This window comes from Mastigoproctus giganteus, chromosome 10 (assembly GCF_048544385.1).
Source record: "Mastigoproctus giganteus isolate SK-2022 chromosome 10, ASM4854438v1, whole genome shotgun sequence".
In the NCBI taxonomy this organism is placed as follows: domain Eukaryota; kingdom Metazoa; phylum Arthropoda; class Arachnida; order Uropygi; family Thelyphonidae; genus Mastigoproctus; species Mastigoproctus giganteus.
The window spans coordinates 109324474-109342777 of record NC_143584.1 but is presented as its reverse complement, the minus strand read 5'-3'; the positions used below and the strand labels follow the sequence as shown (position 1 = coordinate 109342777).

At 35.3% G+C, this 18304-nt stretch overlaps 1 protein-coding gene across 3 annotated transcripts in view; it reads right to left on the bottom strand.

The window, feature by feature from the left end:
* Positions 1–208: 208 nt before the first annotated feature.
* Positions 209–18304, bottom strand: part of LOC150079214 (integrin-linked kinase-associated serine/threonine phosphatase 2C-like) — a 112303-nt gene continuing 94207 nt past the window's right edge. For all 3 annotated transcript variants that reach the window (XM_090382772.1, XM_090382773.1, XM_090382771.1), the window contains 2 exons: positions 7137–7338; positions 209–512 (listed from right to left, as the gene is read on the bottom strand). In XM_090382772.1, coding sequence (XP_090238898.1) covers positions 357–512; positions 7137–7338 — 358 coding nt within the window. In that variant the 3' untranslated portion in view covers positions 209–356. The remainder of the gene's footprint in view (positions 513–7136; positions 7339–18304) is intronic.

Below are 18304 nucleotides of genomic sequence, written 5' to 3'. Positions count from 1 at the left end.
TTGTTCTAATTCTTTTTGAGGTTAAAGTACTTTTAATTCAGCATAAGATAAAAATTGTTTAAGAGTACAACTTAGGAAGGTGGAAAAGGATGGAGAGATTATAATTTTTTATAATCATCTATCTTCACATTATAAACTGCAATGATAAGCAGTTTGATAGGAAATGACTGCAATATTCATGGTGAGATGACCACTTCATTTCTGTACTATTATGAAATCCACAGATTTGATAATTAATAACCAGATGCTTTTAGTACAATATTACGGCACCAGGCTCAATAGCACTCTGATGTTAACACAGACAGTTGATTAAGAATTTTAATCTTGAATTTGAAGAGTTCAAATTAGTGAATAGATCAGGGATCAGGACTCTTTTTTTGAACTGAAACAATTACTACAGTAACATTGTCACCACTCAGTTTACGAACTGCTTCACTGGCTAATCTATTGCAAGCAACTTCATATCTTACTTCTTCTTCTGTCTTGTTCTCTACAGCTAGTATGCTTTTGTCCTGAAGAAAAAAAAAATATAATAATAAAAACACTTAACATAGTGAAAAAAAAAAAAAAAAAAAATTTTACACAAAGATAAATTTTGCACACACTGGTTGTAAGGCATAGTCACACAGGTTGCAATAATGGGGAGGAAGGTGGGTGGGGGGAGTGAGAGAGAAACACTGATGTACAAAAGAAATGTTATTTTAAAACCACAGGATTTCACTATTCTAAATGTCACTAACAGTGGGCACAGCCAGCAATAAATTTAAAATAACTAGATTAAAAAAAAAACGCCCTTTTATAGACATTGGTCTGGGGTCTCCTATTGGTCTGTGCACAAGGGGCTGATGTGCCACTGATGATTAGATGGCCACTAACTCAGATTAACAATTCCTATTTACGTAAGTGCCAGATTAGTAGTCTGCACTATTATTATCTTGATGGTAAGTGATTCATGATCTCGTAGATACTTTCTATAGAGCAAAGTGTTGTGATGGTAGTGGTGATGGAGGATCATGGGGGAAATCCTCTTCTCAAAATTTGAAGTGTTTGGAGAAGGAGGAAGATGTGGATTCTATTTATAGATGGCATTTTTTACCATATAGAATAACAGCAGAGAGCAACCTTAAATAACTTCCATGAATTTCTCAACTTGAAAGCTATAAAACTTAAAAATCATAATCACATTAGTAAAATCATGTACATAAACTGACAGAACAGTATAACATGTCTGTCAGTTCCAAAAGCTGATTAGGATTGTTAGATTGCCATGTGTAATAACATTTCTGTTTATTGGCCAATCGAAACCAAATTTATCTTGCAAAATATGGATTGAAAGTAAAACCAATAATGAAGGAATACTAAAATTCATTTTGATGTCATTTTAGTAGATATTTTTATTTTTCAATTTAAGTTGCATTAGTAGACATTTACTATCAATGCGCTTGGCAAAGAGTTAATGATATCAAAATAGGTATTTTAAGTTTCATATGTAAATCTGCTGATGACACAAAGGTGGGTATGGTGGTCAATAAAGTAATTGAAGTTTACTACTTTAAAAGGGTCCAGACAAATTATTTGGATGAGCTGAGAAATGGACCAAGGTTTAAGATTGGGAAATGCAAGGCCTTGCATCATGGTAATCCTAGAGTTAGGTACCAATTTGGTGGTAAACGCAAGATTGCTGATAATGAAAAGAACTTGGGAGTAAATACATACAGTACATAATCTAATATAAGTTCTCTGAACAGTGCAAACATGCTGATAGGGGAAGCTCGTGGGGTCCTGTTAATGATATAAAAGTGGGAAAATGGGCTGAGAAGTGGCAACTGAAGTTGAACATTGACAAATTCAAAGTACTGCATATGGGTAGCAATAACCGAAGAGAAATGTACAATGTGCGGTACTACACTCAGGGAAGTGGAAAGTTAAAAAGACCTGGGGGTAATTTTGCAGTCAAATATGAAGTTCGCTGAGCAGTGCACATGGCTGCCAGGGCAGGTCACAGAGTCTTGTCAACGATATATAGGAATTTTGCTAGCAGGGACAGGGAGGTGATTATCCCATTATACAAGGCAATGGTCAGGCCACACCTAGAGTACTGTGTTCAGCTGCTAGAATGAGTACAAAGAAAGGCAACAAGATTGGTGAGGGGAACAAAGGGGTGCTCTTACCAAGAAAGGCTTAAGTTCGACAAATTGCAGCGCCTGGAGAGTAGGCACCTGCGAGGTGAGCTGGTTGAGGTGTATAAGTCTTTGAATGGGTTGAGCAAGATGAATGCTGATGGGATTCTTCCTCTTGCTCAGACTAAGAACCTGAGGGGGCACAGTTTCGAATTGAGGAAAGAGAGTTGTTGTAGAATAGATGTATGGAAATTTACCTTTAGCCAGCAGGTAGTTGATTGGTGGAACAGGCTTCCATCTTTTGTTGTGGAAGCTAATAGCCTAAATAAATTTAAGGCTGAGCTGGACAGAATTTGGAATAAATGGAGAGGTGAAATGGGAGGGTTTTTTTTTTTTTTCTTTCTTGGCTGATGCTGCATAAGCTTACTTTCTACTAATGCTATCTTCCAGTAGAAATAAAGAGGTAATTATTCTATTATGTGAAGGATTGGTATTCCACTGTATGTCAGCATAATGAATCTGTGCAGCCCACCAAAATATATTTGTTATAATTAAATATTATATGATATGTTTTATTACACTGAGAGGCAACAAAAAATGTCAAAATGTTAAAGTTACACATAACAAAATAATAATAATGAAATTGTAAAAACAGTTTAAAAATTTTCAAGCAATTTTATATTTTTAACAAAATATTTAAAAATGAAAAGTTTGAAAATTTTAAACTGTTTTTTAAGATTGTCATTTTCAACAAAACAAAGCTTTCATTAATTGTTGGAAAAAAAAGAAAAACTTATCATGAAAATAGTCTCTTTCATCAGATGATATGATGTAAGCAACTATATTTCACACAAAGCTGCAAATAATTTCAATATACTGGCATCTTATCTATCAGCAAGTTTCACAAGATATGTACCTCTGTGTACACAATCCCTGCCACTTCCAAAATCATTTAAATAAGACTTTAGGAAGGTATATAAGATCAAAAGTCATTAATCTGAAACAGGCAATTGACAGCCCAGTTAGTAAATTATTGCCAGCGCTGCCAGATGCTTAAAATCAAAGTTCAAAAAGTGTATGTCATTATTTAATTAAGGATTTTATTTTTAGAGATTTTGTTGTAATGTTTTTTTTTTTTTTTTTTTCCCTCCCCAGCAGGATGACTTTTTCTTGGACCAAATTGTTATTTGTATTATAATATTTGTTAAAATGAAATATTTTTTATATAAAAATACATAGTAAGTTGGCTGGGGATGAGAAGTAATGTTATACTGAATATTTCTTAACTTGGGCATTTGTTATCCTGATATTTTACTGTATAAAGCAATGGTCAGATACTGCATATAGGAGAGCTGATTTTAAGTGAGAAGTGGACTTACTGAAGAGGCTATGAAGAAGAATGACAAGATTGGTTAAGGGCACAACGGTATAGTCTTATCACAGGAAAAAGTTACAATGTTGGGAAACTAAGTGAGGTCACCTGATCGAGGTTTAAAGGCCATAAAAAAAAGGGTTAGGTAATTTGTTTTCTATATCTTTGTGCAAATATTTGGTCATGACATTCCCTGTTTAGCCTAAACTTGAAGGCATCTTTACACTTATTCATGTAATATGCATGCAAGGAGACAAATATAAATTTAGAGGAGGCAATTATAGAATTCGCATCTGAAACTTTTTCTATAGTTAAATATTGACTGTTAGAATAAACTCCCACCTATTCTCATAGAGGCTGGAAATTTTATTTAAATTTAGGGAGGGACTGAATAAATATTTGAAATGAACTTTATCAGTAACTTGCAGTTTTTAATTAAATTATCCATTAAAATTATAAAAAGTGGTGATAAGTTGCAACCCTGCCTCACTCCACATTAAATCAGGAGCTCTAACCTTTTTTTTTTGACATGGGTCAAAAAGAGATTAAATGCCAACAGTCAGGGATTTCATGGGTTCCTGCAGGGAGGAAGCAGACTGCAAGAATAGTTCCTTACCACTAATTACTAATTTTTTGAAATAACTAAATTTTTATTATCATTATCAAAGCTTGTTATTTCAAAAAATTTATAATTAAAAATTGATAAGTTTAATTTTTAAAATTAGTAATTAAATGCAAAACTCCAACAATTATTATTTAACACTAATAATATTCTTATTACAGTAAAATCTGGTTAATTTGAAGTACAAGGAAACAGAATCCAACAATTTCAATTTAATGGGTTCAAAGGATCTACAGAAGTTCAGAACAGGTTAGTATTAATTAAACAAAAGAAATATTTAGTCAGATACTCTTATTATTAACCTTCCATCACTTGCACCCTCAATTTAGCAAAGCCACTCACTTGTCATCTGTGTAGTATCCCTTTTTGTTTTAATTGTAAAAAAATAATTTTTAGCTTCTTTTACTGAATTGAAAACAATGTTCTATTAAGTATGATTTGCTAAATTAAAAAATACTGAACAAAAATAAATGAGAGAAACCAATAATAATAATGAAGTATTTTATTGTATTTTTTCAAATTTAAGGTCACCATCATCAACCAGATTGAAATCTAGACACTTGCACTGTGTCCGGAAAAATGTAGATGCAACGTGAGCATCTACATTTTTGCCAGATGACTGATGACTGTGTTTAGCCAGTGAAATTGAAGCTCTTCAGCAAGATTAGATGCCTGTCATCTCACAAGTGCCACATTGGAATGGAAATTACTAAGAAGGAAGTCAGATGCTTTTGCTCACCTGGTATCAATTAAATGCCACACAAAAAAATGAATCTCACAATTTATAGTATATCAAAATAAAAACAGAAAATACCATTAACCAGTTACAGAATATTGGTTAGCAAGAAGAAGAGAAAAAAAATAAGAAAAAAGTGGCTTCTGTCAGATGCCATACTAGCAATGGAATGTTAACACTGCAGAATTTTTATATTCTCATTTAAAGTATTTTAATTTCATTATGGTATATATTTGTGAATAAATAGTTAATGCATTAATTCAATGAGAAAAATAACAATTGCAGTATATTTCTAGCACGTGACAATAAGACCGCTAGTTTAATTTTAGCCACTGTTACTAATTATATGTACAGTTGATTAGAGAGATGGGGAGGGAAGGAGAATCCATGTCCTGGGATATTATTTGCCGTTAAATATTTGTAATACATACAAAAGAGGATGACATTTCTTTCTTTGTGTTATTGCATTCATTAAATTTTGTAACTAAGTGCAAACTGCTCTTGCTAATATTGCTAATGATAATAATTGCTAATAATTATACTACATGAGCCAGTAATCATCATTACAGCTGAAACTGAGTTACAGGTGGAATAAAAAAAAATTTTGATTACAGTTGCAAAATTTTATCTTGGTTTTTAATGTGTGTGTGTGTGTGTCTGCATGAAAATAATGCACCACTTACAGAAAATATGAACAATAGAAGATGCTTGAAAAGAAAATGTTCATTTCCCACTAACAACTTGTCGGGCCCAGTGACTTTTATTGTTACACTCAAATCAGCAAAATGAGTCATTTTCAGTCAAAAATTTAAGAGAAGTGTGTGTGTGGGAAGGGGGAAGTGAAACTCACAAAACAAATCTGCAAAATATCTTTTTTTTTTTTTTTTTACCTTCAAAGATACTAAGAAGTATTGAAGTTTTTTTTTTTTAAAACTAAATCAATTCATTTCAGTTTGATTCAAAAAGCTTGTTTTCTGAATAGTATTGCTGGATGACAAACTGGCTCTTCAAATATAATTATATTTAAATTTGAGTTTAATAATATTTAATGTGATGCTTCTAAAAACTAAGTTGGCAACTTGCTAACTATTTGGAGTTAGCAGACTTCTGACTGCCATAGAGAAACACACTTTCAGGGTATCCAACAAAATACTGACTGTGATGCTACTGCAAAGGGCACTCCAAGTTATAGATTTAATTTACACTTTAATGTTAATGTTATAATTGTTTATGAACTTCCATAATGTTTATTGTGTTCAGTACAGAATAAAGTGAATTTCAGAATAGCGTACCCCTTCATGAGTTTTTTTTTCTCTTGAAAAACTTAGCATTAGCATTAGTAGAGGCATATGATGCAAAAAGCAAGCTTATATAGCATCAGCCAAAAAAAAAAAAAAAAACCCTTCCCATTTCATCCATCCATTCACTCCAAATGTTTGTCTAGTTCTGCCTTGAACTTATTTAAGTTGCTGACCTCCACTACAACAGATGGAAGTTTGTTCCAACTATCAACTACCTGCTGGCTAAGGCGAATTTCGGCACATCATTCTACAGTTGTCTTTCCTCAATTTGAATTTATGTTCCTTCAGGTGAGTAATCTGAGCAAGAGGAAGAATCTCATTAGCATTGAGCTTGCTCAATCCATTCAAAGCCTTATACACCTCAATTAGATCACCTTGCAGGTGCCTAGTCTCCAGAAGCAGTAACTTGCAGAACTTAAGCCTTTCCTGGTAACACCAACACTTTGTTCCACTCACCAATCTCGTTGCCCTTCTCTGTACCCCTTCCAGCAGCTCTACATCCTTCCTAAAATGAGGCCTCCTGACCTGTATACAGTACTCAAGGTATAGACTGACCATTGCCTTTCTCCTACTTGCCATAAAAACAGATATTTTTAAAAGTTTCCACACTTTTGGCCACTAGAGTAAATGAACTAACTTCATGGAAATTTTGTTGTTGGTTCCTCCAATAATGAAATGAAGCCATTTCCTTATTCTGTGGCACACTTTCGACCATGTAAAATGGAATTCACACACAATTTGTATGCAGCCATTCTAGAATGGAACACTTTCATCAGCATTTCAGTGTGGGGTACATACAATGAAGTGAAATTAATTACTTTTTTACTTTTCACTTCTATAAATCATAGAAAATGAAATTAATTTAAGAAACATACAGAATGTGTCTGAAATGTAACACAAAGTGTACAGTATCTAATTAAGTTATAAGTGTTTTAATGCTAAAGGATGCAAACTAAAAATTTTAATATTTTTGAGCTAACATTACCTCTACAATTGAAAGCACAATTCTGATAACTTCATCTGATGTAAATACTTTCCAAAGACCATCACAAGCAATTAAAAAAAAACGGTCATTGCTTCCAAGTTGGCATCGTCGAATATCAGGAACAGATATAACACCATATGCTTTGAACTGACCATCTCCAATAGATCTTGAGACTTCTAATACTCCCATTACTCTCCCATCTCTGCAAATAAATCATACCTAACCTTCATCTGATACAGAAATAAATGGTATACTAAAATTTTTTGCTCCAATTTTTTATTTTGGAAAAATAAAATTGAGGTGATAACAATTCATATTATTTATGAGAGACATACAGTTTTTTAAATGCTATTTATACAATAAATATAACAAATGAATTCTCTTCATAATATACTTTTAACTACAATAAAGGAAAATGTTTAGAAGTTAGTTAACTGGTGCAAAATTGGCTGAGACTGGAATGCAATTATATGTGTATACAAAGAGTTACCAAAAAGAGAAATAATAATGGATGACAAATTTCAAATAATATTATGAAATGGATGACAGAAATGCACATCGATAAGAATAAGATTATATCCATTTGGAATATCAGGATGATGTCATCTACTCATCTGTTAGGCCTAAGAAAGAAAGTTGTTAAATAAAGGTTTATTCATTATTATAATAGGTTCTGAATAAATATACTCAAAGTCAGTTATACCAAATAGTAACAGGAGTGATAAGAAGTTGATTACAATGAGATGCCTAATAAGAAAGTGGTTGCAGTCATAAGCCTGATAACTTTTTTTAACTGGTGACTTTGTAGGCAACTCGCTACTCTTACTGCTATCATATTGGTGTTTCGGCTGGAATATCGTAGCGTAGCAGAATAGTAGGGTTTTAATTGTAATAAATAAGTATTTTGAAAGTTTTAATCATTTTTTTTGGGCATATATATCTTTTGTATTTAGCTAAGGATATAACTAATTTAGCATTGTGATCATTACAGTATAGTGTACTTGATAACATATATCTTGAATTTGACAGCTAGGGTATAAAGTAAACCCATATAGCAGAATATGTATTACTGCATTAGCTTAGTATAGTATTGTATAGTCAAGTATAGTATAGTATTGTATAGTCAAGTATAGTATAGTAAATTAATCAATTAAATTTATTAACCTAATTAATTTTCATTGTTAATTAATTAAATCGTATTTAAATGGAAATCATGCTCCAGACTAGAGCAGCAAAGCAATGTGCACAAAGTAGTGGGAGTGCTGTGGCTCAGGGGAGAACCAAAGGGGGCGATTCTCCAGCACATCATAGCCTAAAGAAATGTGCAACTTGTGAAATGTTTGCAGACCTTTCTGGGACGGGACATGATGTTGCAGAGGAGGATGTCTTTGTGTGTGCTTGATGTAAGCAGTATGAAGAAGTTAGGAGCCAACTTGGCATTGTTAGGGACCTTTATGAGAGCTTGCAGGACACGGTAGATGCCTTCAATGGACTTAAACTGGGGGACCCATCAAGCTCTCAACTGCCCACATCAATGCCAGAGCTTACACTTTATCACCAGGCAACACAGTGGCAACCTTCAGGGCAAAATGTGCTGGTCCCAAAGGAGCTAGTTATTGTCAGTGCCTCTACTGTCAAGGAGATGGGAAATATATTGTGCAGAAAGGATAGGTGGAATAGGAACGAGGTACATCTGCCAGGGGCAAAAGATGATAATGTTGCAGAGCAGATATCTTTTAAGGGCACAAAGGGTGATACTGTTGTACTAATGGCATGCACTAATGACATTAAGAGTAGGAGATCTGCAGATTTACTTAACAAGTACAGGTCAATGTTGAAAAGAGGTCATGGTTTAGGGTAAAATTTGAAAGTGTCTGCAATTCTGCCAGATACGATAGGAGGGAGTATATGATGAGAGCCTTATCAATCAATTCGGCACTGGAGAGATTGTGCAAAGCTCATGGTGCAGAATTTTTCTCAGCATGGTCTGTGCTTGTGAACAGGAAAGATTTCCTTTCAAGGATGTGATACACTTAAATAGAAAGGGTGCAAGAATATTTGCTGATGGTATCGAGACAGTGTTAGGTGGGTTGCAAAACTGTTGGCTTGGGGGAATTCACAGACTAATAGATTAACAGTGGCCACAGGCAGAAGTGAAAGTGATTCTTGTAATGCTTCTATTGGAATAAGTAAATATATGGGTTGTGTTAGGGTAACCAAGAGTAAGAATAGGTATATGTATACTTGCATGTACATCAATGCTAGGAGTATAGTAAATAAATTTGATAATTTTGAAGTGTTGGTCAAGACATCAAAAGTGGATATTGTTGGGATATCAGAGACATAGTGCCACATGGATATAAGCAGTGCAGAATTGGAATTTTGGGAGTAGAATGTGTACAGAAAAGATTGACAGAACAGGAAGGGAGGAGGGGTTATGCTGTTAGTTAAGAAACACATAAAATCTAAGAAAGTGCATCCAATTGACATTGATGGACAATGCAATGTTGAGTCAGTGTGATGTGACATCAGCAATGGGAAAGGAAAAATGATAGTAGGTGTGCTTTGTAGGCCTAATGAATCTGACAAGTATAATGAGCAACTGTGAAGAGAAATACAGTGGGCCAGTAAATCATAATGTCTTATAATGGGGGGATTTTAACTTTCCAGGTATTGACTGGAACTTGTGGGTTAATCACTCACACACTAGTAAGACTTTTGTGAATTTATTGGATGACTGTTTTCTACAGCAACATGTTTGAGAGGCAATCAGTGAGAGTATGGCGGGGCAAGAAACTCTCAGAAAACTGGACTTGAGGAAAAGCTTTTGTTATCAAAATTTGTTATTTTTGTTATTTTGTATTAGTTTTCCTTTCAAGTCAATGTTATCTGCTATGAGTACTTTTTTTTTTTTTTTTTTTATTATATAATTTGCTTATAATTAATCTTTACAATTCCTTTATTATCTCTGCCGTTTGTTAACCCCTGGCATGGTGCCGTGAAGGGTATTATATGGTCGTGGTACCTGCGTGTACCGGTGAACTGTACAATAAAGATCTTATTTATTTATTTGTTTAGTAATGCTTTTGTTCTGATTATCGGCAGTGATTCTTCATGCGTTAAAAATCTGCAGATAAAGGAACCACTAGGTGGCAGTGATCACAGTGTACTGATGTGGGATTTACTTAAAGATCTAACTACCATCTGGGGCAAGGGGAAGGGTTTTTGCTTTTGTAAATGTGACTACAGTGGTCTCAGAGAGGTTTTTAAATTCTATACAGTGGGATTAACTGATGATGTTACCAATAGTAAATTCTAAATGGGAAGCCTTCAGGGACTTAATCTTGGAGGGTATTAGGCTTTTCATACCAACTAAGAAATACTGGTCAAGTTTTAAGCCTAAATGGATGTCAGATGAATTAATGAGGCTAGTGGCAGAGAAGAGAAATGCACGGGATGCATATAAATTATCAGGCAACACAGAAGCCTATTGCAGATATAAGCTTGCCAGTAATCGAGTAACAAAGGAAAACAGCAAAGAGTTCTTTACTTATGTAAACTCTAGAAGGAAAGGGATGAATCAGATTAGTCCACTTAACACAGATGGTTTGACTATTGATGATCATGCTCAGGTAGCTGATAAACTGAATGAGTATTTTGCATCTACATTCATACATGAGGAGTTACTCAAGGAGGGGAATGCCAGAAGTTTATCATACTCTAACAGGGAGCTAAATGATTTTCTAATAACTGATTAGAAAATCAAGAATTATCACTGCTGATAATTCTTGTTCTAATTATCAGCAGTGACTCTTCATGCACTATGAACCAGGTAAAGGAACCACTAAGAGGCAATGATCATAGTGTGTTGATGTGGGATTTATTTAACCATATAACTACTGCCATCAACGTTAAAGAGAATGGATTTTGTTTCTGTAAAGATGATTACAATAGCTTTGAAAAGATTTTAAATTCTTTATAGTAGGACTAACTGAGGTTATTAACAAATGCTACATGAGAAGTAACTATAAAAGCTGCTAGGTTTTTTATACCAATGGAACGTCAGATGACACTAGTCTGATGAGACTAGCAGCAGAGAAGAAAAATGCATGGTATGATTAAAAATTAAAAGGAGATACAAATACTTACGGCAACTCAGTATGTGAAGAAAAGTATCCAAGAATTCTTTGTTTATGTTATTGAAGGAAAGAGATAGACAAACCATGTTGGTCCACTGGAAAAGGCTACTGACAAACTGAATAAGTATTTTGCATCTACATTCACATGTAAAGAATGTTTTTAGGGATGGAAATATCAGAAGTATAGCTAATTCTAAGTAGGAGTTAAATGATTTTATGATTACTGAAAAGAGAAATTGAAGCTAAAAGCAAATAAGGCATCTGGGGCTGAGGGAACCTATCCAATTATAAATAAATAAATAAATAAATAAATATTCTGTTTATATTCCGGCACGACAACCAAGTCAGTAGTTTACAATAAATCGTCAATACAAATATTTATCGTATTTAGTAGTCACAGGCTTGAACCACGGTCCACTCAAGGAACGCGTGCTATGCACTCTCACTCCTAACCACTCGGCTAGGTCAGGCCATATTAAGCAGCAAAAGAAGTAAGTAAAGTTTTTATTAATTATCCATAATTTAATAATTAACCATAATTATGGGAATCCTTAGATTCAGGGCTACAGTCTGGAAATGTGCAAATGTCTCTTCTACTCACAAAGTGGGATCAAAGGGCAAAGTGGTCTACTTCTTTCCTCTTAGTATGGAGCATGGTTCTAATTAATTTTATTTTTGTGCCTTTGAGGATCTTTGACTTTCCTGTCTTTATGGAGTAATTACAGACAGACCTATAAGCTTGAACTGTACAGGAAGGAGAAAATGGAATCAGTCTTGGCAAGTCAATGGGATCATCTTGGCAAGAATGAAGTTACACAGCAGTCACAGCATGGATTTGTTAAGAGAAGATCTTGTCTGACCAATTTGATTAGCTCTAGATAAAATTACAAAGGAACTAGTAGAGTTCAATCAAGCTTCTGATATTCTTCCATACAAAAAACACTGAACAAATTGGAGCAGTGTTGCATAAAAGGAAAGTTACCACTAAGGATAAAGGATGGTTCAGTGGTAGGCAAAAGAGACTGGTTATTAATGGGCACTGCTTTTCTTGGACTAATGTTATTGCTTAGTGCTCCTTATTGCTTTCAATATTTGTTAATGATATCGATGAAAGCACACCGAGTTCAATGTCTAAGTTTACCAATGATACAAAGGTTGGCAGGGTGGTTAATGACAGGAAACAAGGCATACTACTGCAACAAGACCTAGAAATACTGAAATACCTTATAATTCCGCTGTATAAGGCAACAATTAGACCACATTTGCATAATGTGGTCTAATTGGAAACCTTCAGGTTTGGAAAACTTATTTTAGGAAGAAAACAGATCTATTGGAAAGAATGCAGAGAAGCATTTTGATAGCAGTAATCCCAGAACAACATACAATTGGGTGGTACAACACTCAAGGTAGTGAAACAAATAAAAAGACCTAAGGGTAAATGTATAATCATGAAATCTCTGAGTAGTGCAGACAGGCTGCTAGGACAGCTCACAGGATTCTGTAAAATATACAAGAATTTTTCAGCAAGGACAACGAGGTGATTATTCCACTGTATTATAAGGCAACAGTTAGACCATATCTGCATAACACATACAGGTTTGGAAACCTTATTTTAGGACGCAAACAGATCTGCTGGAAAGAATGCAGGGAGGAGCAACAGGATTAGTCAGGGACAGAAAAGTGTACTCTTCAAAAAACAACTGAGTTCTCTGTAAATTGAAATGTCTAGAAACTAGGCACTTATGAGGAGACCTGAAAGAAGTGTTAAAGCTTAAATAGGTTGAGTGAACTAAAAGCACATGGCATACTTTCTTGGTTGTTGTTGTTTGTTATTTGGTTTTTAGGAGCATTAGCAACTAAGGCCATATGCTCCGGGAATATGCGGTGGTCATTTCCTGACCTTTCTGCATCCTCCGTATTTGGTGGTGATGGGCTCGAACCCCGGTCTAATCATACTTTCTTGGATGCCATACACTAGGAGACATACATTTAAGTGGAAAAAGGTTGTTTGTATGCCAGATGTGTGAAAATTTGCTTTCAGCCAGAAAGCAATTGATTGCTGGAAGAAACTTCTATCTGTTGTTGTAGAAGTGAATATTTCAGTAATTTTTAGTCTATTCTTAGATGTCATAGGCCTCTTTTGGGAATTGCCATATTTTCCAGATCATGACACTTTTTCTGGAAAATGTTGCCTAAAATTCTACTGCTTCTTAATGGTCCAAAGCTATGGCTAGAGAGAGAATGGGAGAAAAAAAAAAAAAAGTCCTAAACAAACATTTGAAATGGTCACAGTGTTTTACTGTGACCATTTCAGATTGCATATAACAGAGGCAACAGCCAACTGTAGCTATTGGACATCTCAATTAACACTCAAAGCATAAATCATGATTTGACATCAACAGGACAAATGAAGTGACTAACCCAAGTGCACAAATGGGTGAAAAATTAGAGGGAGCTAGTGAAACACAAGACAGTTGCCATGTCTTTCAAGAAATGTGGAGTTACATTTCCCTGGTGGCCTAAAAATGATTTTATAGCCTGAACTTTCACTTTCTTCAAACAAAGTGAATGTTCAGACCATAAAATATCAGTTATGATGAGGGTGACAGTAGTGATGACACATTTGATTTATATAGGATGTTATACTTGTATAATGAGTAAAAGATTTTTTTTTTCTTTTCTTTTTACAGTGACATTTTGTTTATTAAGAACTTGTAAATTTGTCTCAAATATATTCAATAAAATATATTTTTTTTCAAAAACCTGCCTTCGAAAATGTGGGTGTGTCTTACTATCTGTAAAATATTTTATCTTTGTTTTCCAGGCTTTAATCCAGTTTGCAATTTGTTATGGCCCCAGAAAAGGTTTTAAATACTGATGAATAAACAATTTTATTGTAGTGTAACGGGTGTGTATAATTTGTACCAATCTTTATGAATGCCCTCTCAAAGAAAATTTGTTCCGAGTCCTAATTAAATAAAATCATAGACAGTATACAGTCCTAATGACGAAAAAAAGAAAAACATGAGGAGATGGACATTATAGGTTGCAGATAAAATTCCTTAAAGAATATGAAGAGAAATGACAATGAAAATTATCACACTAAAACACCCAGTAAAGGTAGGAAAGTCAGAGATGATCCACAAAAGGACAAAGAAAATTAATTAGAACATTGCTCTAAGAGGAAGTAGAAACCCACCAAAAACAATATTAAAAGGATCACAAGCATTTAAACACATTTAAAGAATTTGGTTCATACAGAGGAAATAACTGGACAGGATTAAGAAGAAAACAGTGGAAAAGTTAAATAAGAAGACAAATGATCTATCAGATGATATAAGAGAATAGGACAAGAAAGTTGAAGAAAGAAGAAAGTTATACATACATTACAAAAAAATGGTTTTCCCTTCAAACTACAGATAACTTCAGAAATAGGAGAACGGAACCAAAGTAGCGTCTAACTCAGTGATCAATATCAGTAATAGGGCTCTCATGGTGCAAAGAGTTAAATGTATTAGTATCAGGTTCATTACAGCATAGCAACTAATAAGTTTCCATTATTGGAGTATGCTGCTGCAATTTAAAAAAAAGGCTTAACTAATTGTCAGAGTATGTAGGACAAAGCCAATCAATTTTAGAAAGGGACAAGCATTAAGTAATTATAAACATAATTTTCTGTACATAATGTTAATGTACAGAAAACCTTGTGTGGGTTAAGCACAGGAGTCCCTGCAGGATCTAAAACATGACTAATCAATAATAATTAGCAAAGTAGGTAAAGGAAATGAAACTGATTATTAACAGATCAGAATATATAAATAAAATCCATAATTTGCTAAGATAGGATATTTACAACAAATTTAAATGGCATGGAAAGGCACATCACTAATTTAACAAAACAATTATATGACAGGAACATTATCAACAATTACATTTATTACTTTATAACCATTTCCTCTGGAATGTCTCCACCCTTGGAACATGCTGCCAATATTGGCTATTGTGGCAACATCAACTCTTAAGGTGTGTGTGCAAGCATTATTTTCACCCATATCAAATTACGAGAAATCTTTGGCAAAGGATGCAAAGAAAAACAGCAAAGAGTTCTTTACTTATGCAAACTTTAGAAGGAAGGGGATGAATCAGATTGGTCCACTGGATATCGGTGGTTCAACTGTTGATGATCCTGCTCAGGTAGCTAACAAACTAAATGAGTATTTTTCATCTACATTCACACATGAGGAGTTATTCATGGAGGGGAATTCCAGAGTGAATTAAACTCTGGCAGTGAGCTGAATGATTCTGTAATACTGAGAGCAAAGTGGAGGATAAATCGTTGAAGATAAACATAAGGCACCTGGTGTGGATTGGATATATCCAGTTATATTAAAGGAGGCAGAAAAGGAAGTAAGCAAACCCTTAGCCATAATTATGAGAGCTTCCTTGGACTCAGGGTATGTTGTTGTTGTTGTTATTTGATTTTTAGGAGCATTGGCAACTAAGGCCATATTGCTCCGGGATATGCGGTGGTCATTCCCTGACCTTTCCGCATCCTCCGTATTTGGTGGTGACGGGCTCGAACCCCGGTCTAATAAAGAAGCGTGTGCTACGCACTGCTGCTCCTTCCCACCTGGCTACGGAGGCACCTAGGACTCAGGGGAGGTACCCATTGACTGGACATGTGCAAATGTGATCCCAATTGACAAAAGAGGATCAAAGGGCAACACAAGTAATTACAGACCTGTTAGTTTAACTTCTGTTCAGGAAAATTAATGGAGGTACTGATTAAAGAAGCACTGCAGGATCATTTAGACAAGACTTCAGTTATAGCTCGGACACAGCATGGTTTTGTTAAGGGGAAGTCTTGCCTGACCAATTTGATTGGATACTATGATGCAGTCACAAAGGAACTGGATGCAGGGAATAACTTTGATATTATATACTTGGATCTTAGAAAGGCTTTTGATACTGTTGCACATGGAAGACTGCTGCACAAACTGGAGCAGTGTAACATTGGAGGCAAATTGCTGCTATGGATAAAGGAGTGGTTGAGGGGGAGAAGACAGAGAGTGGTAATCAATGGACACTGCTCATCGTGGACTAATGTTATTAGTGGAGTCCCTCAGGGTTCAGTGTTGGGTCCATTGTTATTTTCTGTATTTATAAATGATATTGATGATGGTATATCAGGCTTAATGTCCAAGTTTGCAGACGATACGAAGGTTGGCAGGGTTGTTAAGGACACTAATGACAGTACGCTGCTGCAACAGGATCTAGAAAAGTTGAGCAGATGGGCTAAGAGGTGGCAAATGAAGTTTAACATTGACAAATGTAAAGTACTATATATGGGCAGCAGTAACCCCAGAGTAATGTATCAACTCTGTGGTACTATACTGACAGTGGTAGAGAACAAAAAGGACCTGGGGGGGTATTTGTGCAGACAGTTATGAAGTTTTCTGAGCAGTGCAGACAGTCTGCAAGAGTAGCTCATAGCGTCTTGTCAATGACATACAGGAATTTTTCTAGCAGGGATAAGGAGGTGATTATCCCCTTGTATAAGGCAATGGTCAGGCCACACCTTGAGTATTGTATACAGGTCTGGAGGCCTCATTTTAAGCAGGATGTAGAGCTGTTGGAACGAGCACAGAGAAGGGCAACAAGATTAGTGAATGGAACAAAGGCTTAAAATTTGCAAATTACAGTGTCTGTCGACTAGGCATCTGCGAGGTGATCTGATTGAGGTGTATAAAGCCCTGAATGGTTTGCGCATGCCCAATGCTGATGGGATTCTTCCTCAGAATAATCACTTGAGAGGGCATAAATTCAAATTGAGGAAAGACAGATGTACGATAGATGTGCGGAAGTTTGCCTTTAGCCAGCGGGTAGTTGGCTGGTGGAACAGACTTCCATCCGTTGTTGTGGAAGTTGATAGCCTAAATAAATTTAAGGCTGGGCTGGACAGGTATTCGGAACGAACGGAGGAGTGAAATGGGAGGGTTTTTTATTTTTTATTTTTTTGGCTGATGCTTCATAAGTTTGCTTTCTTGCATCATGTGCCTCTACTAATGCTAATGCTAAAAACCCCAGGTGCCTTCCTTATGTTTAACTTCATTGATTTCTCCTCCACTTTGCTCTCAGTTATTACAAAATCACTTAGATCCCTGTTAGAGTTTGATAAACGTCTGGCTTTCCCCTCCTTGAATAACTCCTCATGTGCGAATGCAGATGCAAAATACTCATTCAGTTTATCAGCTACCTGAGCATGATCATCAATAGTCAAACCATGTATGTCAGGTAGACTAATCTGATAGGCAGCATGTGGTTGATTGCTGGAAAACTTCCATCTGCCATTATAGAAGTTGATAGCTGAAACAGATTCAAGGCAAAAGTAGACAAACATTTGGAGCGAGTGGATGGGTGAAATTAGATTTGTTTGTTTTTTTTGGCTGATGTTATATAAGCTTGCTTTCTTCCTGTCATGAGCCTTTACTAATGCTAATGTGTTGGTCGTGAATTTCTATGCTTCTGATTATATAAAATAAAGTGGGTTCAAAGCTAAGCAGTTATTAGATAAGTTATTTAAGAAATAGATGTACACTTGGTGAGTGCAGAGGAAAATTTTTAGCTCTGACAGCTGTCTGGTTTTTGTGTGGTAAGTGGATTTTGTAATATTAACATTTCTCTGGCTAATGCTCTATTGGCTAACCTAATGTACTGCCTATGTAGACTGATATGAAAGCTGGAGACTGATATAAGTGAATTTTGTAATATTAACATTTCTCTGGGTAATGGCTCTATTGGTTTGTTGTTGTTTGTGTGTTATTTGGTTTTTAGGAGCATTAGCAACTAAGGCCATATTACTCTGGGGATATGCAGTGGTCATTCCCTGATCTTTCCGCATCCTCCGTATTTGGTGGTCACTGGCTCGAACCCCGGTCTAATCAAGAAGCGTGTGCTAAGCACTACTCGTCCTGCTCACCTAGCTACGGAGGTGCCTGCTCTATTGGCTAACATAATGTACTGCCTATG